The following is a 21,827-nucleotide window of genomic DNA, read 5'->3' as shown; positions in this document are numbered from 1 at the left end:
CTTTTTTTTGCATTGATACATGTCCCCTGGAGCAGGACCTGGGTCCCCAAACCCTTTTTAGGACAATACCATGCAAATTAGCCTTTAAAATTAGCACTTTTGATTTCAAACGTTCGAGTCCCATAGACTTCAATGGGATTCTAACGTTCGTGCAAAGTTTCGGTCCGTTTGCAGGTTCTGGTGCGAACCTAACCGGGGGTGTTCAGCTCATCCCTAGTCATGCGTAATCATTGGTGCTCTTCCACAATATTCACTCTGAACTCCGATAAAAACCATCAAAAATATCTTGTATTTCTGCAATTCCCAGGCTTAATTAATAGTAACAACAGAATGGCGCAGTAGCTGCAGACTGCAGTCACTCAGTCAGTAAGTGACTGCAGTCTGCAGCTACTGTGCCATTCTGTTGTTGTGGACTTATAATTTATCTACACTGATGTACATTTTTTCAACTGATCACTTATGGACTTATTCATTTTGGTTTTTATTGATTAAGTTGTATGTGCACTACACATTTTTATGGCAATTTTCTGATTTTCATCATTTTCATGGTATACATATGATTCCTCACAAATATTTGGTATATTTATGACACTGGTTTGATTCTCAGTCAGAATCTTATGGGTAGCGCGATTACAATTTTTCTAATGCAAGTTATTGACCTGGGTCCTGTCCCAGGGGAAAAGTGGCATATTGTTCCTGTGTTTAGAACAGTACCACAGCAAAATGACATTTCTAAAGGAAAAATTGTCATTTAAAACTGATCGCGGCTGCAATGAATTGTCGGGTCTTGGAAATATAGATAAAACTCATTGAAAAACGGCATGAGGTCCCCCCCAGTCCATTACCAGGCCCTTTGGGTCTGGTATAAATATTAAGGGGAACCCCAAACCAAAATTGAAAAAAAAATGCATGGGGGTCCCCCTAAAATCCATACCAGGCTGGAATGGTAAAAAAGACAAGAGACAGCTTGGGACAAGTCCTTTATTAAAAAATAAAAAAAATTAAAATGTGTAGTGATGTCCATTCATCTTCTATCACACCGCCTGACAGACCAAAAAAAATAAATAAATAAAGCCGCAACCGCTCCACCTTCATGAGAAGCTCCCGCCGACTGACGCATCTTCTCTGTGACAGTTCTTATATAGCTGAGGACGGGGCCACCTAGTGATGTAAACGGGTGACCCCGCCCCCCTCTTATGCTTCCCTGGGGCTTCCCTGTGGCATCAGATATTGGCCTTAATATCTGTACCTTATTTTAAATTTAAAAAAAGTATATTTTCAATATACTGTATTATATAATGTAATTACAATGTTTTTTATCTTAATGCAAAACATACATAGTATATTGGCAATAAACTTTTTTTTTAATTTGGAAGGATTATCTGAGACAGAGAAAGGGGACTTGTTCAAGAAAAGGATTAGAATCCCCACATAGTAGCAATATTTTTTTGTGAGATTTTTTTATAGGTGGGAGGAAAAGGGTTTGGATTTTTGTTAGTGACCATAATTGGAGACCAGACCAACGTAACCTCTGAATCATGCAAATAGCTTGTTAAGATTATATAGCATCCCTCTGGGTCTTCAAGGTCTGCCAGAAGGGTAAATGGGGAATTACGGTGAAACACTGAGGTATCCTGGGCTGAACAATTTAGGGGTAGAACTAGATGTGTAATGCATTTCTTGGGGACCGACTCTATCAGCTTTAACTGAGGTACAGGGTTTTAAGGCCTTGATTAATTTATTTGAAGAGTTTAACTCTTGACATTAAGTGTAAGTACATTCAAAGGCACCATATAGATATGGTGAAGATGAAGTAATGTCAGCAATTACAATAGAGACCATAAGCAGGCCATCCCCAGGAAGGGTGGGGCTAGGGGTGTGAAGAGGGAGGGGAATGGGGTAAGGAAAAAAATGTATTTCAAGGTATAGCTACAAAGAAGTAGGGTATACCATGTCAAAGAGCACCAAAATAATTAAAAAAAACTCATAAACATATAACCTGCCTGCTATGGATACCTGGAGCTGATGTAGAGGGGTTATGTTAAAAGGGAGAAAAAAAAAGAAAAGAATTCTCTTGGAAAAGCCCAGGAAGTTAGCCAGTTGACAGCAGCAGATCCTAGTTGGCGTGTGGGAAGGAAAGGTGCTGGGACCATTGATAGGACCATGAGCATGTGAAAGAACAAGATATAAAAGCAGTTAAGTATTCGCTATTTTTAAAGTTAGAGACAATATAATACATGCCCTAGAAAAGAGGAAGAGAAGGCACTTGCATAAAGTGAAATGTAAGATAAAAAAAGAAGCCAAAACATAAGTAGGTTAAACCTATTACCTTGAGGCTTGGCCATATGTAGAAATACCCACACCCCTCACCCCACAGACGACACTTGTGAGATTAGCTATATAGTGAGTTCAATAAAATATTATTGCTTAACTGGAAGCCTTGAGCTAATTTTTTTTTTTCGGGGGGGGGGGGATTCCCATAAGCTATATATCACTGAATGGGCATAAGTTAGAAGAAAAAATGTATTGCAAACCTAAATGCAGAACACAGCAGAGGTGAGGATGTAAATCCATTCATGGAGCTAGAGGGCTTCAAAGGGCAAACCTAAGTTCACAACCAGTGTCTGCAGAATAGATATAGAGTGGTAAACTTCTCCATTAGAGGGTTAGTTCAAGTAGAGTTTCAGAGAGTTGGTGTTCTGAGCTTTTGGGTACCTCAATGTTCGTGATCAAGAGAGGCTGTATCCAATTACATTGGGGAGCAGGAGGCAGATCTTCTGACCCTCTGGAGGTGAGGTAGAAGTCAGTTGCAATTCTTGTAGGGTGGAATGGAGCTCTTTGGGTCCCTGGTAGGAAAAATGAATAGCAAAAGGAAAGCCCAGCTTATATGGAATGTGGTGTTGCATCAAGATGTGGATTTGGGGCTTGATGGCTCTACACTTGTAGATGGTAGGGAGATCAAAACCAGTGAACAACTTACAGTGGGGACAGAAAGTATTCAGGCCCCCCTAAATTTTTCACTCTTTATTATATTGCAGCCATTTGCTTAAATCATTTAAGTTAATTTTTTTTGCCTCATTAATGTACACACAGCACCCCATATTGACAGAAAAACACAGAATTGTTGACATTTTTGCAGAATTATTAAAAAAGAAAAACTGAAATATCACATGGTTCTAAGTATTCAGACCCTTTGCTCAGTATTTAGTAGAAGCACCCTATTGATCTAATACAGCCATGAGTCTTTTTGGGAAATATGCAACAAGTTTTTCACACCTGGATTTAGGGATCCTCTGCTATTCCTCCTTGCAGATACTCTCCAGTTCTGTCAGGTTGGATGGTAAACGTTGGTGGACAATCATTTTTAGGTCTCTCCAGAGATGCTCAATTGGGTTTAAGTCAGGGCTCTGACTGGGCCATCCAAGAACAGTCACGGAGTTGTTGTGAAGCCACTCCTTTGTTATTTTAGCTGTGTGCTCAGGGTCATTGTCTTGTTGGAAGGTAAACATTCGGCCCAGTCTGAGGTCCTGAGCACTCTGGAGAAGGTTTTCTTCCAGGATATGCCTGTACTTGGCCGCATTCATCTTTCCCTCGATTGCAACCAGTCGTCCTGTCCCTGCAGTTGAAAAAACCCCCACAGCATGATGCTGCCACCACCATGCTTCACTGTTGGGACTGTATTGGACAGGTGATGAGCAGTGCCTGGTTTTCTCCACACATACTGCTTAGAATTAAGGCCAAAAAGTTCTATCTTGGTCTCATCAGACCAAAGAATCTTATTTCTCACCATCTTGGAGTCCTTCAGGTGTTTTTTTAGCAAACTCCATGTGGGCTTTCATGTGTCTTGCACTGAGGAGAGGCTTCCGTCAGGCCACTCTGCCATAAAGCCCTAACTGGTGGAGAGCTGCAATGATGGTTGACTCTCTACAACTTTCTCCCGACTGCATCTCTGGAGCTCAGCCACAGTGATCTTTGGGTTCTTCTTTACCTCTCTCACCAAGGCTCTTCTCCCCCGATAGCTCAGTTTGGCCGGACGGCCAGCTCTAGGCAGGGTTCTGGTCATCCCAAACTTCTTCCATTTAAGGATTATGGAGGCCACTGTGCTCTTAGGAACCTTAAGTGCAGCAGAAATTTTTTGGTAACCTTGGCCAGATCTGTGCCTTGCTACAATTCTGTCTCTGAGCTCTTCAGGCAGTTCCTTTGACCTCATGATTCTCAAGTCCAATCAACACGGCTGGACTCAAATGAAGGTGTAGAACCATCTCAAGGATGATCAGAAGAAATGGACAGCACCTGAGTTAAATATATGAGTGTCACAGCAAAGGGTCTGAATGCTTAGAACCATGTGATATTTCAGTTTTTCTTTCTTAATAAATCTGCAAAAATGTCAACAATTCTGTGTTTTTCTGTCAATATGAGGTGCTGTGCATACATTAATGAGGAAAAAAAATGAACTTAAATGATTTTAGCAAATGGCTGCAAAATAGACAAAGAGTGAACAATTTAAGAGGGTCTGAATAATTTCCATCCCGACTGTATACTTATATATAGCCTTGAAAAGTAAAAGAATCATTCTTGTGTGCCGCAGATTGCAGTTATACCTTTATGTGAAAATAGTGTAGTTTCCCAATTATATCCTTGGGGGACCATTTATTTTCTGGTGGGTGAGAGCCCGGTGTACTCAAACAAATTCAAGCCTCTCAATGGGAATCAAGGGTGACAATTCATGAAATAAGGCAATAATAGTATATTGGAGGTCCTGAACAGACATAAGGATACTGCCGATGTGTAGATTAGAGTGCTTGGACCTGTTTTCAAAGTCCTGCCGCTGTGACTGGAGAATTAAGTTTTCTTTTTTGACAGTCTCCAACCCACAATCATTGCCCTGTGTAGTCATCTGTAGGTCATCCACTTGCTAATCTAGCTATACTCTGCCAAAGTTCACAGATTTAATGGGAAAGACGCCCTGTAATTTGATCAGATGTACTTTTCAGTGCTTTCTGCTAGATCTCTCAAACTGCTCCAGCAGGCAGGACTGTAAAAATCCCTCTCCTAGGGCAGGAAAAGTGTTGCAGAGGTTCGGGTCTGATTCACCCTCTTCCCCTACTGAAGGCTGTGTAGACAGTAAGTGGCATTCTGTATTGGTGCTGCTGATGGGAGGAGCTGCCATCTTTACAGTGGCCCGGGCCTGAATGTCCTTAATAGGATCCAGCTTGGGATTAGTTCGGGTGCCATTTAGCACCATCCTGCCAGCTGCCAGAACCTTCTGAAGGGCTGTGGAGCACAAAAGATGGGTATGCAGGTTAGCCCGCAGTGTTTTAGGAGATGCGGAGCTCTACTCAAGCATGTCTGGCTCGGTGAACTGTGCATATGCACTCCCTCAAAAAACATGGATTTTTAGTTTGCATACATTGCAATACATGTTTAACTGGTTCCTGCCCGGCTTATGGGGGAATGGCGCCTGGGCCGTTCTATCATTGATCCGGGTGGACATCATATGACTTCCTACCGGATCACGCATCACACGTGGCCAAGGGGCTGTGCAGCGGCATGATCTGTCACCGGCTACATCCACCAGACACAGCCGATGACTGATCGCTGTACTGGCCCGCTGCTGGTACAATGTTACTGCTGTAACCAATCATAGCAGGTGATGACGGTTGTAAACAATGGATGGCTTCTTTTCAAGTGATCCGTTGTGTACAATTGTGTTGCTAGCTGTAATTGGTCACAGTGATCACACGGTACAGACTGGTCCAATCACGGCCCATCTGCACCATGTGATCACCTGTGGTCAATCACAGATAATCACAACAAAACAAACAATGAATTGATTTTATTCTGTAAAATGCTTGCATGTAGCAATTACATTTATTGCTATAAGCAAATATAATGTGAAAAAAAATACTGATCCAAAATCTAAATTTAACCACTTCCCACCCAAGGTACATCCCAGGATGTCCTTGACTTTGCGGGGGTATATCTGAATGATGCTTGCAGCTACAGACATCATTCAGATATTGTCTTTTTCAGCCAGCGATTCCCTACACCATAAGAATGATCATAGCGGCTGTTCCCCCGCTTGATCGTTCTTACGGGCGACGGGAGGTGACACGCCCCCTCCTGCCGCCCTCTGGTACTTCTACTGACTCACCGCATCCATCGGGATCCGCTGGCCCCGGATGGTAATCATAGAGATTTCCAGTGGACCAGATGGCTGGGCGTGATGTTATGATGTCACGCCCTGCCTCTGCATTCAAACAAAGGGCACCGCCTTGACTGAGAAGCTGAGATTGTTTGTTTATTTTTTTTTATTTCAGGCTTCTCAGCCTAGAGGTGAGATGTGGGGTCTTATTGACCCCATATCTCACTCTAAAGAGGACCGATGCTGTCCAAATTCCTATTACAAGGGATCTTTACAAACCACACATGTGAGGTATTGCCATAAACGTTAGAGCGAGAGAAATAATTCTAGCCCTAGACCTTCTCTGTAACTCAAAACATGTAACCAGTAAAAAATTTTAAAGCGTCGTCTATGGGGATTTTTAAGTACCGAAGTTTGGTGCCATTCCACGAGCGTATGCAATTTTGAAGCATGACATGTTTGATATCTATTTACTCGGCGTAACTTCATCTTTCACATTATACAAAAAAATTGGGCTAACTTTAATGTTTTGTTTTTTTTCAATGCAGAAACTGTTTTTTTTTTGTTTTTTTTTAAGTGTTCGAAAAAAATGGCTGCGCAAATAACGTGCAAGATAAAAAGTTGCAACGAATGCCATTGTATTATCTAGGGTCTTTGCTAAAAAAAATATATAATTTTAGGGGGTTCTATGTAATTTTCTAAAAAAAAAAGATGAATTTTACATGTAGGAGAGAAATGTCAGAATTGGCCTGGAAGGGAAGTGGTTAAAAAAAAAAAATCGCAAAAACAAAAAAAGAAAATATAATGAAAAAATGTAAAGATAAAAAAAACTTACATTTTTTTTTGTACTGTCACCAGTCAGTGTCCTTGATCACCGCCATGCCCATTATATGATGACACTATAGTGTACTGGTGACAGTATTCTAAAAAATGAAGAACTTCAAAAACTTCAAAAAACTCGCCATACCTCTTACTAAATACATTGGACTGTCTACATTCCAAAATGGGTCATTTGGAGGATATCTGTACTGTCCTGACATATTGGGCCTCAAGAAATGAGTTAGTCCATAAGTACATTAGGATTGATCAATGTTGAGATATATACCATTGTTTGTGTACTGTATAACTTTCCTACAGACTAAATAAAAAAAAAAAAAATATATATATATATATATATATATATATATATATATATATATATATATATATATATATATATATATACACACACACACTGTATATATATATATATATATATATACTGATTTGGGTTATTTTCACCTAAAATTTCACCTAAATTCATGAAAAAAAGATTATTTATTTACAAAATTGTATAACAGAAACAAGAAGAAATGTGTTTTCTTTTCAAAATTTTCAGTATTTTTTCATTTATTTAGCAAAAAATAAAAAAACCTTGTGGTGATTAAATGCCACCAAAAGAAAGCTCTATTTATGTAAAAAAAAATTATAAAAATTTAGTTTGGGTACAGTGTTGCATGAACGCACAATTGTCATTCAAAGTGCAACAGTGCTGAAAGCTGAAAATTGGCCTGGGCAGGAAGGGAGTAAATGTGCCTGGTATTGAAGTGGCTAATCTGGTCAACTACATCAAAGTATACGCTCTCTGGCCTTATGGGTTTCAGATGTGGTCACTAACCTGCAATGCAATAGTATAACACAGTGGTTTTAAATTGTATTACACTATCTAGCATCTGTTTCTTCCACATAATCTTTGTTGTACTAATTTTGACAATGAGACAATTGTGAACCCCTGGTGAATTGGTCCCCGGCTGGCCACCTCTATGTCACTGATGTCCTTAACATTCAAGCGTTAGAGGTCTAGTGCTTTTGGTAAGAAGCTTATAAATACTGTATGTTGGTGGTGGAGCACAGCAGATGGCACAAGCCTGAAGTGTTTCTTCAGAGGATCTTCATACTTGATTCACCTATTTTACAACCACTTTACTTAAGCCACATATGTGGCTGTGCTGCATTGCCTGAGGTATCATTTGCTGTAGATGTCATGTAGTCTAATTTACCATAATGCTCTTAGACCCATTATCTTTTAGACTTTAGCTTTGATCTTGATTCCTGTATGACTGTCTGTTTACCCAAAATTGCACACATGGAATTTTAATTGTATTTTTTTTTATTTAGAGGTTTGTATTGGAACCTAATATCACATATCAATGTTTATATAAACATTGCACTAACTACCTCTATTTTCAAAGGCTATCAAACTTTCCTATTACATCTATTTGTATCCAAATATGACAGTGTAGTCCAAAAGGCACAGTTTAACCATTATGCCCAGTATACTCCCTAATCTAACATACCCTATCAGACCCACTCGTTCTCAAGAAATTAATCTCAGCTTAGCATATTGAAATTGGAGGGTGGGAAGCACCACTAAAAGAAAATATATAGTAAGGACTACAGAACTATAAAGAAGAGGTGTTAGATTTAAATTGGGCTTTAACATTTTCAGCAGTAGCTATGAAAAGACAGTAATCTAAATAATCTTTTTATTTATCCTTTAGGTGCTCTCTGTAGTTGCCCAGCAAATTCAGACAATTCAACGTGCTATATCAGAGCAAGTGCAAACCTTTATGTTTGAAGGTACTGAAATATGTTTGGACTCATCATGCACAGTATTTATTACTATGAATCCTGGGTATGCAGGAAGAGCAGAACTGCCGGATAACTTAAAGGTAATCCATAGTTTATTGTCAGTAGAAACTGAATAAACCTAATTTCATATATATTATATATATAGATATATATATATATATCTATATATATATATATATATATCAATATATATATATATATATATATATATATCTATCTATATATAGATAAATATATATATATATCTATATATATATCTATATATAGATAGATATAGATATATATATATATATATCTATATATATATATATATATAAAGGCAGTGTTAAAAAAAATTGTTTGCCCACTTACAAAGAAATGAAGGGTCTATAATTTAAAACGATACAACTGTTATAAATTGAGTTGCAGTTCAGTGAGTAAATAAATATTTGATACAAAAGCAAAACATGACTTAGTACTTGGTGGAGAAAGCCTTGTTGGCAAGCACAGATGTAAGACATTCCTTGTAGTTAGTGACTATGTTTGCAAGCATCTTAGAAAGGATTTTGGTCATAGACAGCATTTTTATTCCTCCAAACATGGCAAGCCCCCCTCATCAAGAAGGCACATGTACAATCATACCAATGAACATCTACTTGATTCAGAGAAGGATTGGGAGAAAGTGCTGTGGTCAGATGAGACCAAAATTGAACTCTTTGGCAATAACTTGACTCGCCATGTTTGGAAGAAGAAAAATGCTGGCTATGACACTAAGAACACCACTCTACAGTCAAGCACGGAGGTGGAAGCATGATGCTTTGGGGCTATTTCTCTGATAAAGATACAAGCTGATTTTGCCGCTTTGAGGGGCCAATAGATGGGGCCATGTATTTTAAAATCTTGGATGAGAACCTTCTTCCCTCAGCCAGAACACTGAAGATGGGTCGTGGATGGGTCTTCCAACATGACAATGACCCAAAACATACCTCCAAGGCAACAAAGGAGTGGCTCAAGCAGAAACACATTAAGGTCATGGAGTGACCTAGGCAGTCTCCAGACCCTAATCTTATAGAAAATTTATGAAACTTCGAGTTGCCAAAAGACAACCAAGAAACCTTAAGGATTTAGAGAAGATCTGTAAAGAAGAACGGACCAAAATCCCTCCTGAGATGGGTGCAAACCTGGTCACCAACTACAAGAAATGTCTTACCTCTGTGCTTGCCAACAAGGGTTTCTCCACCAAGTACTAAGTCACGTTTTGCTTGGGGATCAAATATTTACAGTCGGTCCATAAATATTGGGACATCAACACAATTCTAATCTTTTTGGCTCTATACATCACCACGATTTGAAATTAAATGAACAAGACATGCTTTAACTGCAGACTTTCAGCTTTAATTTGAGGGTATTTGCATCCAAATCAGGTGAACGGTGTAGGAATTACAACAGTTTGTATTTGTGCCTCCCATTTTTTAAGGGACCAAATGTAATGGGACAGATTAACAATCATCCATCAGACTTTCACTTTTTAATACTTGATTGCAAATCCTTTGCAGTCAATTACAGCCTGAAGTCTGGAACGCATAGACATCACCAGACGCTGGGTTTCATCCCTGGTGATGCTCTGCCAGGCCTCTACTGCAACTGTCCTCAGTTCCTGCTTGTTCTTGGGGCATTTTCCCTTTAGTTTTGTCTTCAGCAAGTGAAATGCATGCTCAATCGGATTCAGGTCAGGTGATTGACTTGACCATTGCATAACATTCCACTTCTTTCCCTTAAAAAACTCTTTGGTTGCTTTTGCAGCATGCTTCGGGTCATTGTCCATCTGCACTGTGAAGCACCGTCCAATGAGTTCTCAAGCATTTTGCTGACTATGAGCAGATAATATTGCCCGAAACATTTCAGAATTCATCCTGCTGCTTTTGTCAGCAGTCACATCATCAATAAATACAAGAGAACCAGTTCCATTGGCAGCCATACATGCCCACGCCATGACACTACCACCACCATGCTTCACTGATGAAGTGGTATGCTTTGGATCATGAGCAGTTCCTTTTCTTCTCCATACTCTTCTCTTCCCATCACTCTGGTACAAGTTGATCTTGGTCTCATCTGTTCATAGGATGTTGTTCCAGAACTGTGAAGGCTTTTTTAGATGTTGTTTGGCAAACTCTAATCTGGCCTTCCTGTTTTTGAGTCCCACCAATGGTTTACATCTTATGGTGAAACCTCTGTATTCACTCTGGTGAAGTCTTCTCTTGATTGTTGACTTTGACACACATACACTTACCTCCTGGAGAGTGTTCTGTATCTAGCCAACTGTTGTGAAGGGTGTTTTCTTCACCAGGGAAAGAATTCTTCGTTTGTCCACCACAGTTGTTTTCCGTGGTCTTCCGGGTCTTTTGGTGTTGCTGAGCTCACCGGTGCGTTCTTTCTTTTTAAGGATGTTCCAAACAGTTGATTTGGCCACACCTAATGTTTTTGCTATCTCTCTGATGGATTTGTTTTGTTTTTTCAGCCTAATGATGGCTTGCTTCACTGATAGTGACAGCTCTATGGATCTCATATTGAGAGTTGACATCAACAGAATCCAAATGCAAATAGCACACTTGAAATTAACTCTGGACCTTTTATTTGCTCCTTGTAAATGGCATAATGAGGGAATACCACACACCTGGCCATGGAACAGCTGAGCAGCCAATTGTCCCATTACTTTTGGTCCTTTAAAAAAGTGGGAGGCACATATACAAACTGTTGTAATTCCTACACCGTTCACCTGATTTGGATGTAAATATCCTCAAATTAAAGCTGAAAGTCTGCAGTTAAAGCACATCTTGTTCGTTTCATTTCAAATCCATTGTGGTGGTGTATAGAGTCAAAATGATTAGAATTGTGTCAATGTCCCAATATTTATGGACCTGACTGTATTTTACTCAATGAACTGTAACTTCATTTCGAGCATTTGTTTTGTGTGTTTTTCTGGATTTTTGATTGGTATTATGTCTCTATCATTTAAAATACACCTACTGTATGATAAAAATTATAGACCCTTCATTTCTTTGAAAGTGGGCTGTATATATATATATATATATATATATATATATATATATATATATATATATATCAGTGGTTCTCAACTCCAGTCCTCAGGACCCACCAACAGGTCAGGTTTGCAAGATAGCTGAAATACATCACAGGTGATATAATTTGCTGCTCAGGGATTGCAGTATTCTAGTCTGCAACTCCCCAAGGTAATACTTAAAATCTGGCCTGTTGGTGGGTCCTGAGGACTGGAGTTGAGAACCACTGATATATATATATATATATATATATATATATATATATATATAGTATCTCACAAAAGTGAGTACACCCCTCACACTTCTGTAAATATTTAATTATATCTTTTAATGGGACAACACTGAAGAAATTAATTTTGCTACAATGTAAAGTAGTGAGTAAACAGCTTGTATAACAGTGTAAATTTGCTGTCCTCTCAAAATAACTCAACACACAGCCATTAATGTCTAAACCTCTGACAACAAAAGTGAGTAGACCCCTAAGTAAATAATGTCCAAATTGGACCCAAAGTGTCAATATTTTGTGTTGCCACCATTATTTTCCAGCACAGCCTTAATCCTCTTGGGCATGGAGTTCACCAGAGCTTCACAGGCTGCCACTGGAGTCCTCCTCTACTCCTCCATGAAGACATCATGGAGCTGGTGGATGTTAGCGACCTTGCACTTCTCCACCTTTCATTTGAGGATGCCCTGCAGATGCTCAATAGGATTTAGGTCTAGAGCCATGCTTGGCCAGTCAATCACCTTTACCCTCAGTTTTTTTAGCAAAGGCAGTAGTCTTGGAGGTTTGTTTGGAGTCGTTATGTTGAAATACTGCCCTGCGGCCCAGTCTCCGAAGGGAGGGGATCATGCTCTGCTTCAGTATGTCACAGTACATGTTGACATTCATGGTTCCCTCAATGAACTGTAACTCCCCAGGTTCAGAAGCACTTATGCAGCCCCAGACCATGACACTCCCACCACCATGCTTGACTGTAGGCAAGACACACTTGTTTTTGTACTCCTCACGTGGTTGCCGCAACACACGTTCAACGTCATCTGACCCAAATAAGTTTATCTTGGTCTCATCAGAACACAGGACGTGGTATCAGTAATCCATGTCCTTAGTCTGCTTGTCTTCAGCAAACTGTTTGAGGGCTTTCTTGTGCATCATCTTTAGAAGAAGTTTCATTCTGGGATGACAGCCGTGCAGACCAATTTGATACAGTGTGCGGCATATGCTCTGAGCACTGACAGGCTAACTGCCCACCCCTTCAAACTCTGCAGCATTGCTGGCAGCACTCATACGTCTATTTCCTGAAGACAACCTCTGGATATGACGCTGAGCATGTGCACTCAACTTCTTTGGTCGACCATGGCTAGGCCTGTTCTGAGTGGAACCTGTCCTGTTAAACTGCTGTATGGTCTTGGCCACCGTGCTGCAGCGCAGTTTCAAGGTCTTGGCAATATTCCTATAGCCTAGGCCATCTTTATGTAGAGCAACAATTCTTTTTTTCAGATCTTCAGAGAGTTCTTTGCCAAGAGGTGCCATGTTGAACTTCCAGTGACTAGTATGAGAGAGTGAGAGCGATAACACCAAATTTAACACATCTGCTCCCCATTCACACCTGAGACCTTGTAACATTAACGAGTCACATGACACCGGAGAGGAAAATTTGGACATTTTCACTTAGGGGTGTACTCACTTTTGTTGCCAGTGGTTTAGACATTAATGGCTGTGTGTTGAGTTCTTTTGAGGGGACAGCCAATTTACACTGTTATACAAGCTGTACACTCACTACTTTACATTGTAACAAAGTGTCATTTCTTCAGTGTTGTCACATTTTGTAAATAAACTATTTACAAAAATGTGGGGGCTGTATATACAGTGGGGGCGGAAAGTATTCAGACCTCCTTAAATTTTTCACTCTTTGTTATATTGCAGCCATTTGCTAAAATCATTTAAGTTCATTTTTTTCCTCATTAATGTACATGTAGCACCCCATATTGACAGAAAAACACAGAATTGTTGACATTTTTGCAGATTTATTAAAAAAGAAAAACTGAAATATCACACGGTCCTAAGTATTCAGACCCTTTGCTCAGTATTTAGTAGAAGCACCCTTTTTTTTTTAAATCAAACAGAGTTTTATTAAATATTTGCTGCATACATAGAATGATTACGGTAGCATATTGACATTGTAATGCCCCGTACACACGGTCGGATTTTCCGATGGACATTGTCCGATCGGAGCGTGTTGTCGGAAATTCCGACCGTGTGTGGGCTCCATCGGACATTTTCCATCGGATTTTCCGACATACAAAGTTGGACAGCAGGAGATAAAATTTTCCGACAACAAAATCCGATCGCGTCAATTCCGACCGTGTGTGGCCTGTTCCGACGCACAAAGTGCCACGCATGCTCAGAAGAAATTCCGACACGGGACAGCTCGTTCTGGTAAACTTAGCGTTCGCAATGGATACAGCACTTTCGTCACGCTGCAATGTTCAAAATGGTTTAATACAGCGCGCTCTCTTCGTCTTTATAATGTGACAAGAATTAAGTAGTTTTGCTGCTCATATTCACACACACTTCTCACAAACTTCTTTCGTTACTATTTATCGGGATTCCCTCAATATATTTTGATTTCTCACATCTGACAACATATTTTTTTTTTTACTTTAATGTAGAATCTTTTTTTGTGTTTCTCTTTTTTAATTTTTTTTTTTTGGTGATTTTGATTTGTACTCCCGAAAATGTTTATGTGTTTTTTGTGACAAGTTCCCACAACACCATTGATATGTTGTTCTATTTAATCTGTAGGAGATTGTTTGGTGTTGTTGTCCCTTGTTAATTTCACATTTTATGTTAGAAATGTACCTGAATCGTCACCAACAAACTGTCCTTTTTGGATGAAAACACACACAGGAGAGTAGAATTTACCTAAAAATATTTTATTAAGGGGTCACAACTATAAACAAAGAGGGAGGCAACGCTGGAGAAACTGCAGAAGTGGGCGAAGCCTTGGACCCCCAGGGCAGACATCAATTATTTAAAAGCAAAATTGGTGGCCTGAGGAGTCCATATCTAAGGGAGGGCAGTCTGGTCCAGAAGTCCCAGAGATCCGGAAAGCAGCAGATGACATCTGTGTCCCCAGGCTGTGGTCATACGAGAGACTGCATCTTCTGTCAGACCAGACTGAACCCAGGGTCATCACTCTTTGGTCTTCCTTCCACGCCTCCTTCCACGCTGTGGCTGTGGTGGTGGAGTTGTGGCAGCAGGAGGAGGAGGAGGAGGATCGTCGATCTCAAATGACATCCGTCTTGTGTGTCAGTTCCCCACTCTCCCCCTTACGAAGGACTTTATAAATCAGGTCCTCAGAGATCTTGCATTGGCCCTCCTGCATGCCCAGCAATTTGGTGGCAGCCATGCAGGCAAAGGCCTCTTCAGGACTGGGGAAGGCTCTGAGGGACGCCAAAGCCTCCTGGATCAGCCTGTATGCTGAATCCTGCACAGGACTGGGAGTGGCCTTCCTGGCTCGTTTATGTGGCAGGCGGAGGGGAGGAACCTGAGACTCAGTCAGGCTGCGACTTGTCCCAGGCTTCTCTTGGCTGACACTTAGCCCCGCCTCCTCCTGGCTGCCACTAATCCCCGCCTCCTCCTGGCTGACACTAATAATCCCCGCCTCCTCCTGACTGCCACATTCCACAGCCTCCTCCTGGCTGAGGTCTTCCTGTGTATGAAAAAGGGACATAGTTTTAGTTTTTTTTACATCAATCACACACAATTTTCACCTCCTGACTGCTGCAAATTCAATGTTAACAAATATAACAGACTATCCTTCTGAGCCCAGCATTTTGCATTCTTGTCCCAATTTTGGGTGACCACTACTGTCTATTGATATGTAAAACACTTTTTTTAATCAGCAATTAATGATCAATAATAACATCTAGTAAACATCATTTATTTATTGCCCAGAAATCTGTAGAAGAATGCTATACCTGACTCCAGCTGGGCTCCTCCACTTCTTCCTGGCTGGAAGGCCCAGGTTGGACATCGGAAGCCTCAGCTGGGGTGGAAGGAAGAGTGGAAGGAAGAGTGGAGAGGGATTACCTGACTTCAGTGTGGTCTGACAGAAATCGCAGTCTCTCATAGTACCACAGCCTGGGGACATAAATGTCATCTGCTGCAGCTCCGGACCTCTGGGAATCCGTGACCTTCTTGCGCTCCCTAAGATAAGTGCTCCTCAGGCCACCAATTTTAGCTTTTAAATAAGGGATGGTTGCTGTGGGGACCACTGGCTTCACCAACTCCAGCAGTTTCTCCAGCGCTGCCTGCCTCTTTTGTTTATGGTTATAGTGGGGGTGTCTCACTTGCCACAGACAGGGCAGCTCCCTGTACTTGTCAATAAACAGGGGCAGGAAATTGTGGTCGTTGAACCCATCCATTTTCTCTGCAAGACACAACACAAGACAAACCCTAATGTCAGGCCAAACTCCCCTAATCTTGTTACAATATAGGCTTCCATTTCGAAGCAGTATAGGCCCAAGTTTAGATCCTACCTTCGTTAGCATGATCGGCGTCTCCGATGCTCCTTCCTCCGCTCACAGATCGTACGTAAGACGCGCGCGTTACGATTTATACACACTGCGCATGCGTATAACTCCGCCCGCCCCTGATGTTCTTTCTATTCTATTCCCCGCCCCTTTTCGTTCGGCGCAGTGGAGGAAGAGCACATGGTGGATAGACAGCAGGATCGTGCTAATTACAGCAACGAGGAGGAGGAGGAAAGGCCGGAGCCTGAAACGTCCCGATCCAGAAAGAGATTAAAGGACTCAAATATGTCCTTTGGGGAGATGTTGGAGATGGTGGACATCCTGAAGAAGGCCGACTATGATGGAAAGTATGGGCCTTACCCCAACCACAATGTCCGAAAGGCCAAGATCATGGCGAAAGTGGTCAGAAGTCTGCACCGGAAATTCAGGGTACGACGATCGAAAGATCAGCTCAGGAAGCGGTGGTCGGACCTGAAATTATGAGAACATGAGCAGTACAGAAAGATCCAGAGAGTGCTGCAAAAAAGTAAGTAGTTGTGCTGTGTTCCTATTGTTCTTGTGTTTATTACGTTCGTGCTGCTCCATGTGCTTTTAGGAACTGTTGTACAGTTTAAAATGGCAACTTTCATGTTCATGGGCACATTATTCGTTCGGATCACACATTTTTATTTCGGACGATAAAATACCATTGTTTAGGCCATATGCATTTGGCCACCATTTTGAGGCCCTATACTTGTCTTCAAAGAATTTGGTTGTGTAGATGGCTTTGTTACTAAAATGAAATGCAAACTAGATTCTGTGTAAGGAGAGGACACTCAGCAGCTGTTTACACATCTGGACGCTGGAGCACTAGTGTGGGACACAAAAACGCCATTTTTATTAGGGGGCCACACAGGTGCTCCAGTGTATACTATAGGGGGGGGGGGGCTACATCTGTGAAGCTTGTACCAAACAGGTAAAGTATTGCAGCTTGACAAAGGACACTAAAAAAGCTACATCTTGGAACTCGGCTAAAATAGACAATTGTACCCCACTTCCAAGCAATGTTTCATCTTTATAGTTCTGCCATCAAATATCTGTGTGCTAAGTATACCATTTTTGTTTTACATAGGGGAGAAAAGACTCGGAGGACACCCCTCATCCGAGGAGACCAGAGCCCCCCCCCTCTGGAAGAAGGGGAAATCCCCCCAACACAAGATGAGCAGGAGGAAGAAGACGTGGTGGAAGTAGTCACCACAACAGGTGAGTGTCTGCGACCACAGGCTCAGATAAGAGATGGATGGCAGCATATTTTTTAGACCTAATTTATTTTGGGGTTCCTCTCTTTTTAGGTGATCGTTAGGTTGTGGATGAAGATCCTTTCACATCCGAAAGTGCCCAGATCCTGATCGGGGAGATCATGGGGTGTAATTTACAATTGGAAAACATCAAGCAAAACATCAATGATGTTATTCCAAAATATAAAAACATCATTGATGTTTTGGGGCGAGTTTAAAGCCCCTCCAAATCACTTTCTTCTTTTGTGTGCTACAATGTGCGAAATGTTTTTGTGATTTTTCCCAAAGCCAAATTTGGAGGATGCAGACAGTGTGTCAACATGTGCTATCTGCCATCACGGGAGATCAATGGACGCGTTTTGGGGGTGCAACCCCTTCCTCAATAATAAAGTAGCTGTGAGGAAGGGCTTTCTCCCCCAAAACACGTCCCTTGATCCCCCGTGATGGCAGCTAGCACATGTTGACATTGGGAAATTTGTGTGCATCTTCCAAATTTGGCTTTTCCAGGGGTGATTTCCCCCCATCTGAACGCAATATCAAACACAGTTCCTAAATACTCATGTCTGATATTGCCTTCAAGTTCTACCAAATGTGAACTTTGTAAGATCAAGATTTGTGTCTTTCTTGTTGGTTTTACACAGGCCTGTTTTCTATAAAATGCACATTTTGATTTTGGATAATGACACCACAAAAATTGTTATACAACAAACATGTTGGTTTGTCAGAAAAACCTTTGGTAAATGCACATGTGATTGTGCAGGTATTAAAAAGATTGCTCATCAAGAATGTGTGAATTATTGTCTCAACGCTACAACACTTTTGGGGTGATGTAATTGTTGTTTTATGAGAAAATGGGGGTTATTTCCTAAGGGCAAATCCTCTTTGCACTACAAGTGCAGTTTCAGTGCAGTTGCAAGTGCACTTGTAGTGAAAAGTGTCTTTGCATTTAGTAAATAACAGCCAACAGTGCTTTGTATAAGGTTACACAATCACGACATTTTCTGCACTCCACACATTTCTGTCAGGGTCAGCTAAAACAAACACAAGCAGTAAATATCCACAAAGAAGAGCCTGGGGGGAGATGCCTGTCGAGAACTTGAGGTCCTGCAGACTTCTCCCTGTCGCCAAATACCGCAGGGTAGCGACCAACCTCTGCTCCGGAGTGATGGCTTGCCTCATGCTGGTATCCTGACTGCTGATATAAGGGGTCAGCGAAGCCAACAAACGGTGAAATACGGGGTCCGTCATCCTGAGAAAGTTCCTGAAATCATCAGGATTATTCTCACGGATCTCACGGAGCAAAGGCATATGACAGAACTGGTCACGCTGAAGCAACCAATTCTTGGTCCACGAACTCCTCCCCACCCTGTTCATGGACTGGACTTGTGTCAAGGTCAGGACCCCAACACCAAGCCCCCGCACAGCACGAACTCTACGAGGAGTACGCATACGAAACATGGCTAGAAAACGGTCGGCTGCTCAGAACGAAGTAACAGAACGCACTGAAGAACAGCAAGGCCTGTGAAGAGCGACCTGAAAACCAGTAACGAACGAACAAGAATACAATGACTACTTAAAGTCACGCGGAACTTGCTTGCACGCACTGAAGAGCAGATACAAACCCACAAGCACAAACTGAACGGCAGAAAATGATCTGAAAGCCACGAGTCTGAAAAAGCGCGAATCGTCTCTCACCAAACTTTTATTAACACGAGATTAGCAAAAGGAGCCCAAAGGGTGCCGCGCTTGGTTCTGAACCGGCCTTTTCTAGTCTCGTCGTACGTGGTGTACATGACCGCGTGGTTGTCGATCGGAAATTCCGACAACTTTGTGCGACCGTGTGTAGGCAAAACAAGTTTGAGCCATCATCCGTCGGAAAAAATCCTAGGATTTTGTTGTCGAAATGTCCGAACAAAGTCCGACCATGTGTACGGGGCATAACAGTGTAACAGTTATCAAAACTTGAATAAAGACAACATTAAGTATAAACATGTCTGACCTGTATTGTTATTCCAATTATATATATATATTTAACTTGCATAGATTATCAACCTATACTTATGTCTATTAAATCACTCTGTGTTTATATAATTATGCTAGACACAGGTAGAGGATTCTTGTAGCCATCTGTCCCAGATCTTGTTGTACTTATCTGGGCAACCTCTATTAATATATATACATTTCTTGTATGGTAGTGTATTGTTTATCTCCACCTTCCATTCCATCACCCTGGGAGGCTCCTTCCTCATCCATTTCCTGGCTATGACTTTTCTCCCTGCAAAGAGTGTTTCAGATAAAAAGGTTTTGGTGTATTTGTCTGTTGTGTCTGGAACTATGCCCAATAGGCATTGTTTAGGGTCCAAAGTCAGTGGGGAGCCCATTGTATCGTGTAAAAATGCTACAATTTGCTCCCAGAAGCCTTTTATCTTAGGGCATGCCCAGAGTAGATGGAAAAAAGTGCCCGTCTCTCTCTCGCACATCTGACATGTGGCGGTTTGTGTGCGCTTGTATCTTGCCACTCTGAGGGGTGTGAGATATGCCCTGTGTATAATATAAAGCTGTGTCAACCAATCGGAAAGTTTAGGAGATACAGTTTTGCAGGCCTCCAATACCTCACCCCACTCCTCATCCTCCATCAGTCCTACCTCTCTCTCCCATCTCGGTTTAATGTCATATGCAATTTTAGTAGCTACAGGGGTTAAAAGCAAGTTGTAAAAGGCTGAGATCAATTTGTGGGAGTCTGTGCTTTTAATTATAGCTATGAGAACATTAGGTGCAGGGCCAGGACAAGAGTCTGGGAACTGTGATTTTATCGCATGACTCATTTGTAAGAATCTAAAGAACATCTGATCCTGTATTGTAAATTCTTCTTTAATTAGGTCAAAGGTTTTAAGTTGTCCATCTTTCAATATATGATGTAGGTAGAATATTCCCTGCATGGACCATATGAAAGTGTCATTTATTTTATTAAGCTCCTGGAGATTTTTATTGTGCCATAGTGGCGTGTAGTCATTAAACTGTGGAATGTCAAGTCTAGAAGCTGCTAAGTTCCATATTCTCTTATAGTGGTACAGCATAGTGTATCTTCTTTCTCCTAGTTCCATCCCGTCCAAATCCGCTGCTATTGCATATATCGGGTCTTTGGTATATTGCGCCCATTTTGGGCATAGGAGCTTGAGGAATCTCTCACTGTCAGTTTTGTCTAGATGGAAAAGCTGGGATAACTGTGCTGCGATGTAGTATAAGTTAAAATCAGGTAGGGCCGTACCCCCAAGATCAGTCGGGTTTTTAAGGGCTTGCCATGCTAATTTATGCCTATTATTACCCCAAACAAATGACTTTAGGAGGGATTCTAGAGATTTAAAATGTTTTAGTGGCAAGTAAACAGGGGTGTGCCATAGAACATAAAGTATCTTGGGTAGTAGGATCATTTTGATTAAATTTATACGACCCCAGACTCCTAATGGTAATTTGGACCAGATCCGTGTTTTATTTTTAACTATGGATATGAGAGGCTCTATATTTAGGGAGACATAGTCTGCAGGGAATCTGGTTATGTGTATCCCCAAATATTTAATAACATCCGTTCTCTGCAGCGGGAGCCTGTTTTGAGATTCTGGGGGTGGAAATCTATCAATTGGTAGGATTTGGGATTTATCCCAATTAATTTTCAGACCTGAAAATACTCCAAATTGTTCTATCATGCGGAGTGCATTGCATAGTGAGGGGCCCGAATCTGCTAGATATAATAATGTGTCATCCGCATACATGCTAATTTTTTTCAGTCAGAGTGCCCATTTCTAGTCCTCTAATCTCTGGATTTGCTCGAATGGATATTGCCAGGGGTTCTGCCGCCAGGGCATATAACAATGGGGATAGGGGGCAGCCCTGTTTTGTGCCTCTGCTTAGGTCAAATAATTGAGATGCCCATCCATTAGCTACCACTTTGGCCCTAGGTGCCTGATATAATAGTTGGACCCATTTGATGAATTTTGGGCCAAATCCATAACCCTCCAAGCATCTCCATAGGTACCTCCACTCTACCGAGTCGAAGGCTTTCGCTGTGTCTAAGGTCACAATAACCCGTGTACCCACTTCCTCATGCATAGCCTGTAGATTGATGTAAAGTTTCCATAGGTTGAACGAGGTGTTACGTCCGGGCATAAACCCAGACTGGTC

At 41.3% G+C, this 21,827-nt stretch overlaps 1 protein-coding gene across 1 annotated transcript in view; it reads left to right on the top strand.

The window, feature by feature from the left end:
* The window catches only part of LOC141133958 (dynein axonemal heavy chain 3-like), a 3,453,856-nt gene that overhangs the window by 1,298,118 nt on the left and 2,133,911 nt on the right, over positions 1–21,827 (top strand). Inside the window, exon 30 of the mRNA XM_073623563.1 lies at positions 8,686–8,856. Coding sequence (XP_073479664.1) covers positions 8,686–8,856 — 171 coding nt within the window. The remainder of the gene's footprint in view (positions 1–8,685; positions 8,857–21,827) is intronic.

Source organism: Aquarana catesbeiana, linkage group LG03 (assembly GCF_042186555.1).
Source record: "Aquarana catesbeiana isolate 2022-GZ linkage group LG03, ASM4218655v1, whole genome shotgun sequence".
Taxonomy (NCBI): Eukaryota; Metazoa; Chordata; class Amphibia; order Anura; family Ranidae; genus Aquarana; species Aquarana catesbeiana.
The sequence above is the reverse complement of the archived record's forward strand: the minus strand, read 5'-3'. Positions and strand labels throughout refer to the sequence as shown.